This window comes from Propithecus coquereli, unplaced genomic scaffold (assembly GCF_000956105.1).
Source record: "Propithecus coquereli isolate 6110/MARCELLA unplaced genomic scaffold, Pcoq_1.0 Scaffold295, whole genome shotgun sequence".
Classification (NCBI taxonomy): domain Eukaryota; kingdom Metazoa; phylum Chordata; class Mammalia; order Primates; family Indriidae; genus Propithecus; species Propithecus coquereli.
The window spans coordinates 222,854-240,132 of NW_012148563.1; the positions used below are offsets into that span (position 1 = coordinate 222,854).

At 43.0% G+C, this 17,279-nt stretch overlaps 1 protein-coding gene across 1 annotated transcript in view; it reads left to right on the forward strand.

Annotated features, from left to right (window-relative positions):
• TRPM8 (transient receptor potential cation channel, subfamily M, member 8) overlaps positions 1–17,279 on the forward strand; it is a 68,327-nt gene that overhangs the window by 12,525 nt on the left and 38,523 nt on the right. The window contains exons 6-13 of the mRNA XM_012648859.1: positions 2,537–2,711; positions 3,282–3,349; positions 5,834–6,031; positions 9,221–9,323; positions 10,412–10,530; positions 14,208–14,498; positions 16,042–16,137; positions 16,959–17,088. Coding sequence (XP_012504313.1) covers positions 2,537–2,711; positions 3,282–3,349; positions 5,834–6,031; positions 9,221–9,323; positions 10,412–10,530; positions 14,208–14,498; positions 16,042–16,137; positions 16,959–17,088 — 1,180 coding nt within the window. The remainder of the gene's footprint in view (positions 1–2,536; positions 2,712–3,281; positions 3,350–5,833; positions 6,032–9,220; positions 9,324–10,411; positions 10,531–14,207; positions 14,499–16,041; positions 16,138–16,958; positions 17,089–17,279) is intronic.

Consider the following 17,279-nt stretch of genomic DNA (forward strand, 5'->3'; position numbering starts at 1 on the left):
CCTAGCAAAGAAATAAATATATTATTAATAAAAATGGTAACTCTCACTGGGTTGTGGAATTAAGCATAATTTAAAAGTTTTCTGTTACTTTCTGCATTTTTCATAAGTTCTACAGTAAACATGTATTATTTTTAGAGACAAATAAGTTTTTATTTCTTTTATGTTTCTGTTAATGGTAATCTTTAGTGGCTTAGAGAAGTTTCATAGCAAACTCACATGAACTTTTGATTAGCTTCCTTGTTTCTTTACCATCTTTCCGGAACAACAGTGTTTGGTCTTTTGTATAAGTGGAAACCAGTTGTTCATAATAACTTAGTTAGCCATCTCTTCCTATGTGGTTTCTGCTCATGGCTTTATTACAAAGCCCCACCACTGGTAGATGGGGCTGTACCAGGACCCAGATTTAGCTGACCTGAGACAGTGCCACATTTCACAAACACTAAAATTTTAGGATCTCTTTCAGGGTTTTTTCTCATCTTCCATCATCTGTTTATTCTTGAGTTAGTATTACACTTAAAAAGTAATTATAGCATTACGTAGGCATTAAAAATAGAGCACAAGCCTCTACTCATCATTCTTGTTTTTCAAATTTTTCTTAGCTATTCATTACCACGTGTTTTTTTCATTTCAACTTATAGTCCCTTTGTCAAGATACAATCACAAGGCAAAACAAACAACAACAAAACTGCACACTCACCGTGTGGAGTCACATTCAACCTGTAAACTGATACGGAAAAATTGAAGTTGTTATAATATCAAGTCTGCTTCCAGCAATATGATAGGTCCCTCAATTTATGCTAGTCTGTGTCTTTCAGGAAAATATTACAGTTTTCCTTAGTAGGTCCTATATATTTCTTAGCATTATTTCTAGAGATTTTACATGTGTATTGTTGTAAATGGGGTCTTCGTTCAATGTAATTTTTGAATCATTTTGTTCTGGTATACATGAAAATATTAATTTGTTTATTGTTGCTTTGAATCAGACACTTTAGTGCACTCTTTTGCTAGTTCTAATAGTTTTTCAGTAGATTCTCTGAGTGTTCTAGGCTTGCAACTATATTATTGGCAAATACGATGTTAGTTTTTAAAATAACTCTTCCATTTAATTGTACCTTGTATTTCTTGTCATCTTCTTGCCTTGACTACAATGTCCAGAACAATATTAAATAATAGTTATGATGGCAGGCACCCTGACAGGCATGTAGGATACCTGGCATTATAATTAATGGGAATGATTCTAGTATTTCACCAGTAAAAAGGATTTGGCTAAAGGTTCAATATGCATATATTTAAAAAATTATCGTAGGACATTATCCTTTTATTTCTAGTTTATATTTTTTAAAAAATCAAGAATGAATGCTGAGTATGAAATGTCTTTTTGCGTCTATGGGGTCATTATTTTTCTCCTTTAACCCATAATCTAATGGACTGAATCCTGGAAAAACACTAATTGTTCCTTAGTGATGCTGTTGCATTTAATTAGCCAATGGTTTATTAGGTTTTTGTATTGTCATTAATTAGAAAGCTTGGTCTTTGGCTTTTCCCTTTGTGATTCTTTCTTTATTAAGGTTGTGTTCTGAAAGAGTGTAAATAAAATTGTTTGGGAATTACTTGTTTCATGAAAGTTTGTAGAGCTCCTCCTTCAAACACCTGGATGTGCAAATATCATCTCGTCTCACGTTATATCCGGGACTCTCCTGCTCGGAGCTCTTGGCTGGGCAAGGCCACTTAGGGAATAGAACTGCGCCATTCGACCTTTACTTTCCATTCTGCCTTTGCTCCGATTGTATATATGTCATTAGTAGGATCAATAACCTTCTTCTCCCCATTGAGTTTTCAACTTAATTCTATTCTTGAAATAAAGGTTGAAACACCTTTTAATGTCACCCTGATACTCAAAAACGAATGGAGCTTGAGAGTCAGGAACCTCCTTGGTTCTTTATGCTCCTGCAGCAGTTTTTTATTCTCTAGTGTTTTGGGGACAAAGTATCCATTTAATTGCTTCTTTTTGTGGTCATGTTACTATGCACTTCTCAAGAGCAAAGACTCTATTTATTTTCTAATGCTTAGACTCTGCATGGATCCTGGCATATGATTCCAGACAAATATGTGTATGTGTGTATCAGTGTCTACCTATGCCTGTATCCAGACACATACACACATGTATATCATAGATACATGTACACACACATACACACGCACACTTTCCAGAATGCTGTCTATTTCAGGGATTGTATACAAAGAGCACAGGGTGATGGACCGAGAACTGGACTGGAAATTTTATCTTTATACTGTCACTTGCCATTTAAGTGACAATGGACAAGTGACCCAACCATTTTGAACCTTTATTTCCTTATATTTAAAATGAAGCCTGTACTGTAAGATCTCTAAGACCCATCTGAATTTTGGAATCTGCGAGGAGGCATCAATATAATTGAACCTAAAGTATTAGCTTTAATATGAACATATTAAAATGTCATCGTGCATCTTGACCAACAAATAAAATCTCAAAAACAAGTTTCTCTGTACTTTTCAGGGATGTTTTTTAGCCCAATACCTTATGGATGACTTCACGAGAGACCCTCTGTACATCCTGGACAACAATCACACCCATTTGCTGCTCGTGGACAATGGCTGTCACGGACATCCCATGGTTGAGGCGAAGCTCCGGAGCCAGCTGGAGAAGTACATCTCCGAGCTCACTATTCAAGGTCAGTATTTAGGAAGTGGGACGTTAGACATGCGTGATGGTAACAGCAGCTGCAGCACCACCAACAGCTACCAATTATTGAGTGAAGCACGATAAACCCAGCTGATTGGGTGTTTTTATTGCCAAAGAAGAGCTGCTTCGAAACACTAGAACTGCTTCTGCCAGGGTCACTGCGAGAAGTACCCTTCAACATGCTGAAGGCAATGACAAATGCTGCTGTCTTCCACTCTTTTGTCAGTATTAGCAAGACTGCCGTGTCTTCTGCTAGACACCATTTAAGAACAAATAAAATCTACCATGACAAAAAAGAGTTTATGAAGCAATGCAATTAGCGAGAGTAGAAGTGATAAAAACCAATCCATTAGATTAGCAACCAGGTGGTTTACTGTTTTGAATCACGGCAACTTCTGCATACTAGAGCCACCTAAAACATTGGTTTCAAGGGAGAGAATGCAGCAGTTGAGTGAAGACCTTTATTTGCTCTGGTAAGTGGCGTACACTTTCTCCCTCTTTGAGCTAGGGGAGTATTTCTATGGAGCCCCAGATAAGCTTTACTTTTTATGTTTTACAGATTCCAACTATGGTGGGAAGATCCCCATCGTGTGTTTTGCTCAAGGAGGTGGAAAAGAGACTTTGAAAGTGAGTCCTGGTTTGGTTTTCTAGAAGATCAATGAATAAGCTTATCCAGCAAAATTGTATTTTCAGGGCTTTGGGGCTCATCTAATCTAAGCTGACTAATTTCTTATACTACAGCAAGTAGGTAGTGTTTGCCTCCACACACTGTTCCCCTAGCAGACTTAAGTTATTCCTTGGCTGGGAAGATTTGGGAGGAGAATTTGAAGTGTCGTCAATAGTCTGTACACTTAGTGTTGGCCTTGACAATCAACCTTTCAGAGAGAAGAGGTGACGTTAACTCAGGGGACTTAAGGATTGTGACCAGCATGTATATTGGAAAACTATGGCCACCCCATATGCATAGAGATAGTCTGTGATCATACACACACAGATTGCCCCCAAATCCAATGTTCCCAGACTCCCTAAGGCCGTCCATGTGCCTCCTGAGCATGCAAGGATGCCACATGGAGAAATCCAAACCCTAAGTGATTCCAAGACCGTGGAAAGCTTCTTCAGTGATTCCGTACCTGCGACATTGAATGGTTGAGCGAGAATTTGGCTTCTCAGCCCATCTGTGTAGACTCTGATATTACTGAGGTCATCTTGCCTGCAGCCAGGCTTCTGTTTGACTTTTTGTTTCAAAAAAAGACTATCAATGTGACGACATTTTAGTCAATATTGGAAGACATCATTTTCAAGAGCTCATTTTCCTGTTGGACACTGCAAGAAAGTAATTTTTAGCTCTTCTTTTTAATTAATTTCCCTGTTGATTTGCATACCTCCCCTTTCCCCAGCCCTAGTTTAACTCTGAGACGGGATTAGATGAAAGACTCTGATCCTCTCTCCTCTCTTTGCCAGAGTACACCTCTGGAGTAATTGCTGGTGATGTTATCGAGAATCATAATCTAGCTTTCTTTTGTTTATTCTTTTGTAGAACAATGGTCTTTTCATCCATTCATTCAACAGATATTTACTGAGTACCTACTATGAGATCTACTCTTGAGACCATTGTTAGGCAACAGTCTTTCAGGGAAAGACTTTTTAGGGAAAAATCAAAAGAGATTTTTTTCAGTGTGACGTTGTCGATATCTGAATGCTAAGAGAGCAGCCACATCAAAGAGGAAGAGAGATAGAGAAGAACTAGTTGAAAGATGGTTATGTTTACTGTCTTTCTTTCAAATTTTAGGTTTGGAATCAAGATTTCTTGGCCTAGTGTGTCAGGAAAGACCAGAGAGGTGCTGTAGGTCTAGGGCATTGCATTTCTGCAGCATTTTCCACCAACGCTCAGCCAATTAACAGCCAGGGAAGAGGGGATGGGAGAGAGGAGGGAAGGAGGAGGAGATGCCCGGCTGGTGTCCGTCTGGCTCTTCCTCCTGCTTCGGCTCCCACCCAGCACATCCCTGCAGTGGGGCAGGCAGAGGGGCCCTGTCTGTTCTGTGGCTCTGACCCTCCGTCAGCCCCCACCGTGGCACCACACACTTTGCTTTCCGGGCGAGGTCTTCTCCAAGGGAAGCATTCAGGCCTAAAAAATGTGTTGTACAGTGTCTTCTGTACTCACGTGTAGATCTCTTTATCTTTGTGATTCCAGGATTTCAGTTGCTGCATTTGATATTCTAAAGTCCTTCCACAACTAAATATTGCTGAAATCCCAATCTAGTTATAGAATATATTTGTTTTTATTATTTACACTAAATCCAACCTTTGACTCTCAGGCTGAAACAGGCTCTGTGATTAAAATAACCCCTGTTGTCTGTGGCCTCTTTCCTTTATGGAAACATTTCCAAGTGACGACACCTGCTCCTAAAAGTATCCAAATACGAAGGCCATTTCTGAATGAGCCGATGTGAATGCACCTTTATCTTACGTGATTAAAATTCTTAAAACCTGATTCCTCTGTTCTGACCTCTGCAGTTATTATAAAGGAAGCAAAAATGTGGTAGGTGTTTATCCCAGAAGTAAATATATTTCTATACTCTTTTAATAATAGTGGCAAGGGAAATTATTTGAGAAGGGAATTATATGAGTAAACATAACACAAAACATGTGGCTGCTGCTTTTAAGGTATTTGCAAACCAACACATTAAATGTGAAAGTATTGGTAACCTTGATCGGATAAGCGATCAACGATAATTTTGAATACGGTTTTAATAGTGATCACTCAAATCTATTATGTCAGTATTTGGAATGATCTATTTTGTATATAGGGATATTTTAAAGCACTTATTTATGGAAAACAAACTAGTCACATGTGTTCTTATTATGGAATTTGTTATGGGCATAGGATGTCACACAACCAGATTGCATTTCTCATTTATAAAGTCATTGCCAACATTTGGTTTCTTTTTTTTTTCCTCATGTAAATGACCAGACGGTTTATTTCTGAATTAAGATAAAAAGGGTTGTGTCCATGTGTTGTGTTCACCGACTGGGTTCAGAGCCTTCGTCTGGAGCTGGGTTCTGCCCATCACCTGCATCTCGTCCACCTGCCAACTCTCTCCCTCCTCCCAGGCCATCAACACCTCCGTCAAGAGTAAGATTCCGTGTGTGGTGGTGGAAGGCTCAGGCCAGATCGCGGATGTGATCGCCAGCCTGGTGGAGGTGGAGGACGCCCTGACGTCTTCCATCATCAAGGAGAAGCTGGTGCGCTTTTTACCCCGCACGGTGTCCCGGCTGCCTGAGGACGAGACCGAGAACTGGATCAAATGGGTGAGTCGTGTGGGGACACATCTAAGGGCTGAGAAAGGACCCCGAGATTGTGGGAAGGGAGGACACTTCAAATGCCCAACTCCACTAGCAGCTGCACACGCTTGATACTTTCTCCATGCCTGTGAAACTCTACTGTGGCCCAACCCAGACGTTTTGCTGGAAACTGAAGCTCAGGTAAGTAAAGTGACTCGCCCAACCGCCCATACGTACCTGCTAAGGGGCAGTGTGTGAGGCCTGCATTCGAATCTGTTTGCAGAGCTTATAATCCTTCTGTTATACCACGATGCCAACACACGTGCTTCTGTGTTTCACATGTATCAGTGATGGGGTGGGAAGAAATCCCAGGGAACTGTATTTTAGAAATTCAGACATTACGTTGAGTCTGTTTCTATTGGAGAAACCACCACTACAGAATACTTGCCTTTCTGCAGTCACTGGCTTGCGATTCAGTTCAGAATCTCTCGTCTTTCTTATTAGATCATGTAGGAAATGTGGACTCATTTGAATGCTTATTATGCATCTTATTGCTACATTTATAAAAAGATTTTGACGTGGTAGTGCTCTCCTTTCTTACTTTCCTCTGTTTCGTGGCTGCTGTTGACTTGTAATGACTTTCATTGTCCCAATTACTCAGTTCGTCAGAAAGTCACGCTGCTGTCAGTAGCTGCATTCGCACCAGCTCATTCGGAAATGGCCTTTGGTATTTGGGTGTTTTTAGGAGCAGGTGTTGCCATGTGGAAATGTCTCCATAAAGGAAAGAGGCTGTGGACAACACGTTGGTTTGCTGGGTCTGGACCAGATCATGTCCAAAAAACAGAGGCCACCTAATAGGTCCCCCACACCCTTTGTGAGGGATTTTGATTTCTGCTTCAAGAAAACTGTTACAGGAAAGTCATCTGAAACAGGCTAAAAGACACAGTCTACCTTGTTCAATTATATTATCCTTTCTGGGACTCATATATAATTCATACTCATATCTAATATGCTAATAATATATCATAATTATGTCAATCAGAAGACATACATAAATAATAAAAATTAGTATGGAATTTTAACTATACTTGTATGGGGTTTTGTAATTGGTACAGATTTTTCAAAAGACCCAGCTCAGGAGTAGAATTATCATTAACGAATGCACGCGCTCTGTCAAATACTAATTAAGCAACCTTCCAGGATAATTCTAGGTGAGCTCACTGGTCGTGTGGACAGCCAACCCAAAACCTGAACTCGTGGCGTCTTGACCTCTCCAAGAGCTCCATTACCCTCCTCTCACTCCCTGCTCTCCTAACCGTTCTTAGCTAGTCCTCAGCTTCTCAAGAACTTGACAGTCTATCAACCAGTCTAGATATCCTTCATTCATCCTATCTCTTTCATTTGTTCATTTATTCAATAGATATTTTTGAGTGCACACTGTGTACCAGGTTCTGAAATAGGCGCCTCAGAAAGAATCATGTCCATAACAGAAAGTCCACATCCTCATTTAGGAAAAGGAAGTTGGATAAAAGTTCTTGTTGAGCGGTTACAACACAATGCATTGTATAATTTCAAACTGAAATGGGTATTCTGGAGAAAGGTGACATAGACACTGAAGGCCATATGCCAAGGGAACCTGACCTGGTGTGGGGCTTTCTGGAAAGCTTCTCAGAGGAAGTGACATGGGAGCCCAGATCTAAAGGGTGGATGGAGTTAACGAGGTGAGGGCTGAGGTTGTGATGGTGGGAACAGCACGTGCAAAGGCCCTGCGGTGAGAGGCAAGCATGGCATATCCAAGGAGCTCAAAGAGGGCAGTGAGGGTAGATATTGTGAGTGGAAGCTTGAGAGCTTGTGAGAGCCCAGACCAACCAGCTCCCTGGGCACCGCTTGGTCTTGTTCAAGTGTAATGGGACATTGTTGAAAGGTTTGAAGCAGGGAGAAAAGGTGATCAGAGTTGTGCTTAGAAAAGCTCACACTGGCTTCAGTGGGGGGAAGGAAAGGAGGAGGCCAGAGTTTGTGGGGAGGGGATGCCAATTAGGAGGCCCCTGTAGCTGTCTCTGGGTCCCATCAGTTTGTGCTGTATCCATATACATTTTCTCCTTCTTCCTTTTTATTTCAAAGGAAAACAAAAAGACCCTCTTAGCACAGTTCACTCCCACTTGTGTCCCATAATCTTGAGACCTGTGCCCCTCCTCCTGGCCTATCATTTCTTTCCTTCAGCCTGAACAAAGGCTGCAGACAGGTGAAGAGGACCTTTCCCTTCATTCTATTATCTCCTCCCACTCTGTCCCTCAAAATCTCCATGGTTCGTGTTTTCCTGCAGTTTTCATTTATTTCCTCGTTACCCCCTGGCTTCTGCATCTTCTGAACTAAGGTCTCCATCACCACCTTTTCCAGGAAGCTGCAGCCTTAAAAGCTGACCTCCTAATTTCCAAACCCTTCTTAGTCCACACCTTTCCACCTTCCAACAGCTGGACCCCGACCTGACACTTCCCTCTGCTGCCCAGCTGAGACTCTCCATAGTTCCAGATCCTCATCCCCAATCGTTGCCGGGAAAACCCACCAGCACCTGGAACTCGGGCTAACTGAAACCAGCCTTGCTTCCTCCTCTGGAGGCAAGGGGCCCTTCCTCACCAAGCTCCTGCCAGGCTGACCAATGTTTGAAACCTTGGAATTAGAGGCCTCTTTAATTTAAAAAAATGTTTTAAGATCAAACACTATAGAACAATCACAAAAGATAATATAGCAAATCCTTTATCTCTTTCTTCAGTCACCAAGTCCTCTTGGTTCTTGTTTGCATTTGAACTTAACTTTTCTACTGTTTAAGTCTTTATGACCACACTCGGGTGGTGTCTATGGTCTTCTGTTGTCCTTTCCTCATTTATTTACTCATTTAGCAACTGAGTGTCTACCATGTGCCAGGCTTTGTGACAGACACATACACACATATCCTAGTTAAACGAGGCTCTCGGCTTTTTGATGGGGATATGTGTGCTCTCGTATAACCCATACTTTATTCTCATTGTGGTCAACAACTCATTATTATAGTTTAGAAATTAGAAGCTGTGGGTACAGGTGTTGAAGAGGATCTGGAACTCCCTTATAGGTGGTCTTTTTTAAAAAGATGAGATAAAAGAGCCCTCACCCAAAGAGAGGTTCATGCTCCTCATGCCTAAAATCAATTGGCTGACAACTTTGTTCTTTAAATGTTGCCAGCTCAAGGAAATTCTTGAAAGTTCTCACCTATTAACAGTTATTAAAATGGAAGAAGCTGGGGACGAAATCGTGAGCAATGCCATTTCCTACGCTTTGTACAAAGGTGAGTAAAAATAGCCCTTTTTGACGTTTCAGCTTTGTGTTGCTTTCTGTGCTTTTAATGACTTACATTTCTTTTTTAAAACAGCTTTATTAGAATATAGTCTGGCATTTGCTTTTGATTATCATAGATTGGAAGCTAGAATAATGACTATCGCCCAGGTGGAGTAAATCTCCTTGGTTGTCTGTATTGGATGGAATAAGAATTTTTATGTCATTAAAATACTGACCAAATATGATCATAGTACTCTCCAAAGAGCCATTTCCAACAGAAGTTTAAAATATATATATATTTTTTTGAGTCTCAGACTCCTTGGAGAAAATGACAAAACTACAGACCTTTGTCCTAGAGCCACACACATGCACACACATAAATAATTTTGCATTCAATTTCCGGGGCTTACAGATTCCCTGAAGCTATGAATGAACCTCAGGTGAAAAAATTCTCATCTATGGTCCTTGCCATCTTAGAATCCATCAACGTGGATATTACCTGCAGTAAATAGGTCTTTGGCAAAGGTGTGCCATCTGGAGCTGAACCGCCTGATTAACAAATGTGAAGTACCCAGGCACATAGGAGATGCAATTTAAGCATTAGCTGTTTGTTAGAATCGTTCTTATTGTGCTTGCCAGAGGTTTGGTTATAATGGTATTTATAAAAATGGAATTTTATCTGTATGGATACGTAGATACAGAAAAATTAGCTCTGGAAAAGGCAAGAACATCGTTGTAACATGGCTTATTGTTTCATAGATTTGGATATAGTATAAGTTAGATATAGCCCTTGAAATATAACACTTACGGAATCTGAATCTATGGAAAAATCTCTTGATACCATTGTTACACTGTTAGGATATGCAATGGAAAGGTGTTACTATAGCCTCAGTTGATCCTCACCATATACATTAGGACATACGGCCTGTGGATAAGGAGTAAAGACAGAGTGAAATGACAGTTTGGAGTGTCTGAATCTAAGAGAACTTGCTTAGCACCACCTTTGATAAATGGCTCTGATGATTTGCATACCAATTGGTTCTGGCTCTCTTACTTCTGGGTCTTTGGTGAGTCGGTTCTTTCCTTGCTATCCCACAGCCTTCAGCACCAATGAGCAAGATAAGGATAACTGGAACGGGCAGCTGAAGCTCCTGCTGGAGTGGAACCAGCTGGACTTGGCCAACGATGAGATCTTCACCAATGACCGCCGCTGGGAGGTAAACAAGAAGCCGTTCTGCGTTTTCCCAATGTCGGGTCTGGACGATGGCTTGTCCATGTCTGACAAGGTCTTCCATATTGAATCTTGTGAAGGATCATTCTGTTCTGGTACATCAGTATTGCTGAGCCTCGATTTCCTCATCTGTAGTATGGGGTAATAACATTGGCTTAGTCAGTTTGTTGGGAAGAGATAATAAAAGTAAATGGCCTAACGTGAGATAATATCAGCTCCCCAGTGCTTTTGGCCACGGTGTGAAAGGTGATTCGCCACCTGGGTGTAGGGCTGCAGATCTCCTCCTGGGAATGGTGGGCAGAAGTATGGGGAAAGTACGTACAGGATGATTGAAAGTAGCTTGGCTAAAAATCAAGGTAGCAGCACTGTTTTGCTCCCTGCCCCTCCTGCCTAGCCAGATTCAAAGGGAATTGTCAGCAGGCAGCTGCGTAAGGAAAAACGGAACACCTTGATTGAAGATACTCAATGAATGTCTTAGAGCTAGCAACTTGGGGCTCCCTTAGTCAAATGAGCACCTTTAAGATGGAAACTGCACATGCGATAAAAACTGTATATTTTCCCAGCAGACTGCCTTTTCTCCCTTTTCAATTTGATTAGTGTTTTAGGGTCGTATTTCCCAGCAGTGTGTTCTCATGTACGGCTAAAGTCCAATCAGCCTCGGGAGTCCTGCTCAATAGAGACGATTATGAACTGCCACGCTGAGCTTTGCAAGGCCGCTTCTTTGCTTTCAGCTCTTCCAAATTGATTTGAGTCATTAGTGGGCAGTGAGGACATATTTAATTGCATACATGGATGTATAGATTTGGAAGTGCACGTGCTCCGTAACTGTCACCCTCATCAGCCAGGTTCAGGGAACACCTTCAGGCTCATTGTTACACAATCAAAGACTAAGACTTGATGTATATTAGCATGCGATCAGTTTTATGCTAGCAGTGCAAATAAACTAACGGTGTATGAATTTTTGAGTTTTTCATTCCTTTACCAAATGTTATACTGTATTTGGTCTTTGCAGTGTAACGAACCCCTGCGAGGCTGTAGTTAGTGAAGGGGAAGTGGAACTGTACGCAGATCTAGGCAATCGATTCATAAATGAACTACATTTTGTGTGCAATGCTCTATTTTAAGTAAGGCCAGATGGTACAAATAAACATAAATTCAGGCACTTATTGAATGGCACATTCAACTTTGTTACCTCAGCTAAAGATTGGTTAGTGTTAAAGGCATAATGGCTAAGAGCTTGGACTCTGGTGCCAGCTCATCCGGGTGACTTTGTGCAAATAACCTCTCTAGGCCTCAGTTTCTTCCTACAGTGACACGTTGGAGCCAGCCCCTCCTGGCTTGTTAGAACTGACTGCTAAATTTTTAGGGATTTTGCGAGTTGGTTGTTCAAGACAGTCATTATTAAAAATGAAATTACACAAACTTAGAATTACATCGATTTTAGGAAAACAAAGGTAATAATCAAAGCTCATGACTTTCTAATTCTTTGACTACATTTACTATTACCTGTGCTCTGAAGGTTATTTATGTCTGTTGTATCTGAATGCTGGAACGTAAGCACGCCATGCTGGTAGCTGAAAATTGTCTATGGTGGGAGTATTTACACCATGGGAATTGACACACACTACAAATCAGGGCCTCTACTTTCTTTCAGAGAAAGGTTGATAAACATTTACCAGCACATCACTGCTCATCTGAAAATGGAGGTGATGATGATAGCAATACCCACCTCACTGGGTTGTCAGGATGATTAAATCAGATAATGTTTCTAAAGTGCTTAGAACATTGTCACATTTTAAGCACTATTTGTTTAAAAATTAAAATCTTTGGAATAATGATAATATCCATGTAACTATTTATAGTGCACGAAGCAGTTTCATTGTGTTAGTATACGTGCCCCTCGTACAGCAGGGATTATCTCCTTTTGCTGGCTATTAAACCAGGGTCCCTGGGTGTCTTAGCAGGGAGGTTACTGATGCCTTTTTAAGGACCTGCTCTGAACTCAAATCTCTGAAAGGACCTTGGCCTGTGTTAGCTTATTTCATTCTCACAACCACTGGTTTCATAGAAGGGCACACTGAGGCGCAGAGACACAATTTTCCAGGTCGCATGGCTAGAAAATGGTAGACTCAAGGTTTGACAACAGAGATGTGTCTGACTGCAAAGCCTTTTCTCATTCCCGTATGCTAGCGGTCCTCAAGGTGTGGGCCCTGGGCCGGCGGCAGTGGGGCATAACCTGGGAACTTGTTACCGTGCAAATCATCAGACTCCGCCTCGAACCAGCTGAATCAGAAATTCCAAGGTTGACTCCCAGCAGTCTGCGTTTTACCAAGCCCTCCAGGGGACTCTGATTAAAGTTTGAGAACCATCGCCGCATGCTAGCAAGTGCGTGACTGATGGAAAGGCAATGGATTTAGAAAGAAATATGAGATCCCGGGCACAGGGCACGCTGGCTTTGAGGACAGGGGAGAAAGTGCAACTTCCACCCTCCCCGAGGTGGCCACCTCCTCCTCTGCCGAACCCAGCTGGATCCACAGTGGGGGACTCAAGGGACCCTCGACAGCTCCCTCTCTAGGCGATGTGTGATCCCCATGAGACCAACATCAGACAAAAATGAAACCATTGATGCTGCCCTTGGCAAGGGACGCTCACCTAGCCCACCAGTCAGGCAAACCCTGTGAGCGAGTGAAGTGGGATGGGGGCCACCTGTGGGGCTGGGCACGGAGGGACCGAGAGCCCAGGCTCCTGGGGTAGCTGCCCCTCGGCTCCAGCCAATGGGTCCCATGTTGTCAGAGCCGCTGGTTTTTACTCTTATACCTGGGTTTCAATGCTGGAAATGTAGGTTTTGATGAACCTTCTGATTTTTAAATGTTGGCAATGGGATCAAATTGTAAGAAGTCCTGCAGAGGACACACAAAACACACCTGAGAGCTGGCGTAGCCTGTAGCCCTCTGGGTTGTGTCTGAACTCAACAGTGATTATCTTTCCTGAGATATAGATAAACATAGGTAACTAATAATCAAGTGTGATTGTTAAGTGTCCCAGCGACTTACCGGGATGTAACATGACAGGCGTTTGCTTGGTGGCCTGTGGCTTGCATGTGGTTTGGTGGATTCCGTCCTGACAACTGCCTTTGAGAACAGTCGCCACGGTGGCAGGTCCACAGGCGTCTGTGAAGGGCAGCAGACCCCACGGCACGCAATACAGGGACGGCACTGGTGGTTGGCTCACGCTGGGTGTCCACTTAGACCCCAGAGAGGCGGCTTCGGCTGCACTGCTGGTCCCCTGCCCCAGCCCTGATGGAGTGTTTCCCCTATGTCAGATGCTGGGGTCAGGTTTTGAGCAACATCATCCCTACAGTAGGTATCAATATGTTCATCTCCACTTTGAAATAGCAAGAGGCCGAGTCACATCCACGTTCACATCTAGCTGATTACAAAGATCCCCTCGTACCACTTCCCTGTTCAGGTGTTTGAATTATAGCCCAATGTCATGTTGAAACTGAAAAGATAAATTTTAGTCTCAAGACAGGATGGAAAGAGAAGTTGAAGATACTATTACTCTGTGGCTGAAAATGCGATGTGGCCGGGAAAGAAAAATGCCTCGTATTTGCCTTACGTCGTTTTCGCGGCGTTGCTAGTACTGCTCTGCTCTTTCCCCTAGTCCGCCGACCTTCAGGAGGTCATGTTCACCGCCCTCATCAAGGACAGGCCCAGGTTTGTCCGCCTGTTTCTGGAGAACGGCCTGAACCTGCGCAAGTTCCTCACCCACGACGTCCTCTCCGAGCTCTTCGCCAACCACTTCAGCACCCTGGTCTACCGGAACCTGCAGATCGCCAAGAACTCCTACAACGACGCCCTGCTCACGTTCGTCTGGAAACTGGTCACCAGCTTCCGGAGACGCTTCCGGAAGGAAGACAGAAACAGCAGGGACGAGATGGACGTAGAATTCCATGTATGTACTGGGAGGATTCTCTGACATTTCGAGTCTTCCTTCAAAAAACCCTCTACCTCCACCTTCCCACGCCCCGTCCCGTCGCCATAAAGCAGTTAGCATGTTGACACCGCCTTCACTTGAGAGAAGCCGTCTGCCTGGCCGGTTTTCTAATGTCTTGCTTTATGCTCCACGCTGTGTTTTAAACTGGTTGCCGTTTTCTCAACGGCAAAGCTCAGTGTGATGTACTTACTTTCTGAAGGTGTCTAACAGAGAACAGGGACAAACACATGGCTGCTCATGTCTCAGCCCACTGGACATGATTTCCTGAAAGTAGCTCCTTGCCGTTCATGCATGCCAAGGACTGAAGAACTGGCAAAGAGTTCTTTTTTGAATAAAAGGGGCAGTGAGTATTTGCAGTGGGAAAGTCCAGTGCTCATGTGAGAGGATGTGCATGTGCCTCCCCGACTCTCCCAGGCCTCCCCACTCTGAGTACAGGCAGGCCCGGTTTCCCGTTGCAGCACCCGCAGCTCTGCTGCAAGTTTGCCGGAGGTTGGGGTCTAAGTGCCTGAGCTCCTCTCCACTTGGCAGAGCTAACTCTGAGGCACGTGTTCTACACTGGCTCCTAGAGTTGCCTACGGGCGCTAATTTCCAGTTACCTGCAGAGGTAACTTGCTTCGTAATGCACATTTTATTGGTTTCTTTCTTTTCTGATATCATTTTCTCACTCCTCTATTGATTTTCTTGGGATTACCTCTCAAATAAACTACTTAACCTCAAATCCTTGTCTCAGGATTGCTTCTCGGGGAACTCAAACTAGATCATTATCTTTTGTAATTCTGGGAGTTTGTGTGTGTGTGTATGGGTAGCAAAAACGTAAGCGAGCTAGGTGTTTGCAGGAATTGGAAGCTAGATCTAGAGAGCTTCTGTTTGACTCTATTTATGTTAAATCCCTCTGCAATGTTATGCAACTGTGCCTTGTGCATTTTACACCCGGCAAAACTTGTAAGAAAGTTGAAGAGGAATGTATGCATTGAGTTGTTTCTATCCACAAAGTTCCACTGGGAGACACAGAATGCTGAATAGGAGCTGGGATTCTAACTGATGTATCAGGAATCAAATCTCTGAATAACAGTCCACAGAAACAAACCTAGCTTTACGTGGTGACAAAATTGAACTGAAACCATAGGAAGGTTTGAAGTTAGCTTGAAAGATTTTTTTCTGGGAGAGAAACAGATTTATGTAATGAAAAGGATGAGAAGGCATTGCTTTCTCTTCAGCCTGCCATTCAGTTTCTAAATTGCTCTCGGCACATTTTTTTCACCCTTTATACTCTTCTATCTAGTTGTACTTTGTCTTTTATGATAGATAAAAGATTTTGTGTCAAATTATACCAGTGACAGAGATGAAGATCACATCACCGTGCTGTTAAAATGGACTCACACGCAGAGCTACAGAGCACCCCCAGACTGCGGCGCGCTCTCCCAGGGCTTCCTGTTCCGTTTGCATGTCCTTAAAGTGATGTCCACTTGCACACACTGACCCTACGCTCTCGCCCCTCCAGGACGTGTCTCCTATAACCCGGCACCCCCTGCAAGCGCTGTTCATCTGGGCCATTCTTCAGAACAAGAAGGAACTCTCCAAAGTCATTTGGGAACAGGTGAATGTCCAAGCCCACGCCAGATTCACACCTGATGTGAGCTTTGTCACAACACTTCTGATCTCACACGCCTGGTCGAACACATCATCACCAACACGGAGCGCCTGCCACCTGATAAGCATGGTTGTGCCTCTGTGTGGATGGAGGTGTGTTGAGGGGACGGCTCCTGGCCAGCAGCTGTTCTTGGTGGGCAGCCCAGCAGGCACCCGCTTCTCCGGTGTGTGTGGGTGTGTGCGTGTTTTCTGTGTGGATGAGGTTTTCAAATTTAATTTTAAAAATCAATTTCTAGATTTATCACATTATGGGCAGGAAGTAGGGCCTGTGAAAATTCTGCTTTGGAACATTTATTGAGAATTTTCTTAGTTATTTGGCGTGTAACAATGTTTGTAAGTGACTTACGGGCACTCGCACTACATTCTCCATTTTTAGAGCGTAAGATTGGATGTTGAATATGGAATCCACAGTCTTTCTGGTGACACTGTTCAGGTCTTCTATGTTCTTACCCACTGCCTGCCTTTGGGCTGTTATAGTACCATAGCAGGTAGGTCAGACTCCCGCGATCATAGTCCTCTGTCAGTTTCTCATGGCGTTTGTCTTCATATTTTCTTTTTACGTACTAATTCCACGTTCAAGAGTGTGAACACATTCAGGCTCAGGGTTATTTTGTGCTCATTACAAATTTTACTTTGAATCAATATGAACAGTTCAGATTTTACCATTTGCCCCTTCTGCCATGAGCTGCTCCTTGTCTGACATGAATGTTGACCTGACCACTTCAAGGGACGACGAATTAACCTTAACATTTTGCACCCCCCAAAAAGACCAGGGGCTGTACTCTGGCCGCCCTGGGGGCCAGCAAGCTCCTGAAGACGCTGGCCAAGGTGAAGAATGACATCAACGCGGCTGGGGAGTCCGAGGAGCTGGCGAATGAGTACGAGACCCGCGCAGTCGGTAAGTCCCCGGCGATGGGCACTTGTCTTATCTAATGCAAAAGATTTTCTAGCTTCTCTGTGTTAGAGAAAAGGCATCTAATTGTTTCTTCTAATTTATTAAAATTTCAAAGATAGTGTGTTCATTTCTGGATGACCTCAACCAGGCAGTGGCTCCTAATGTCTTGACTTTTTTTTTTTTTTTTTTTTTTG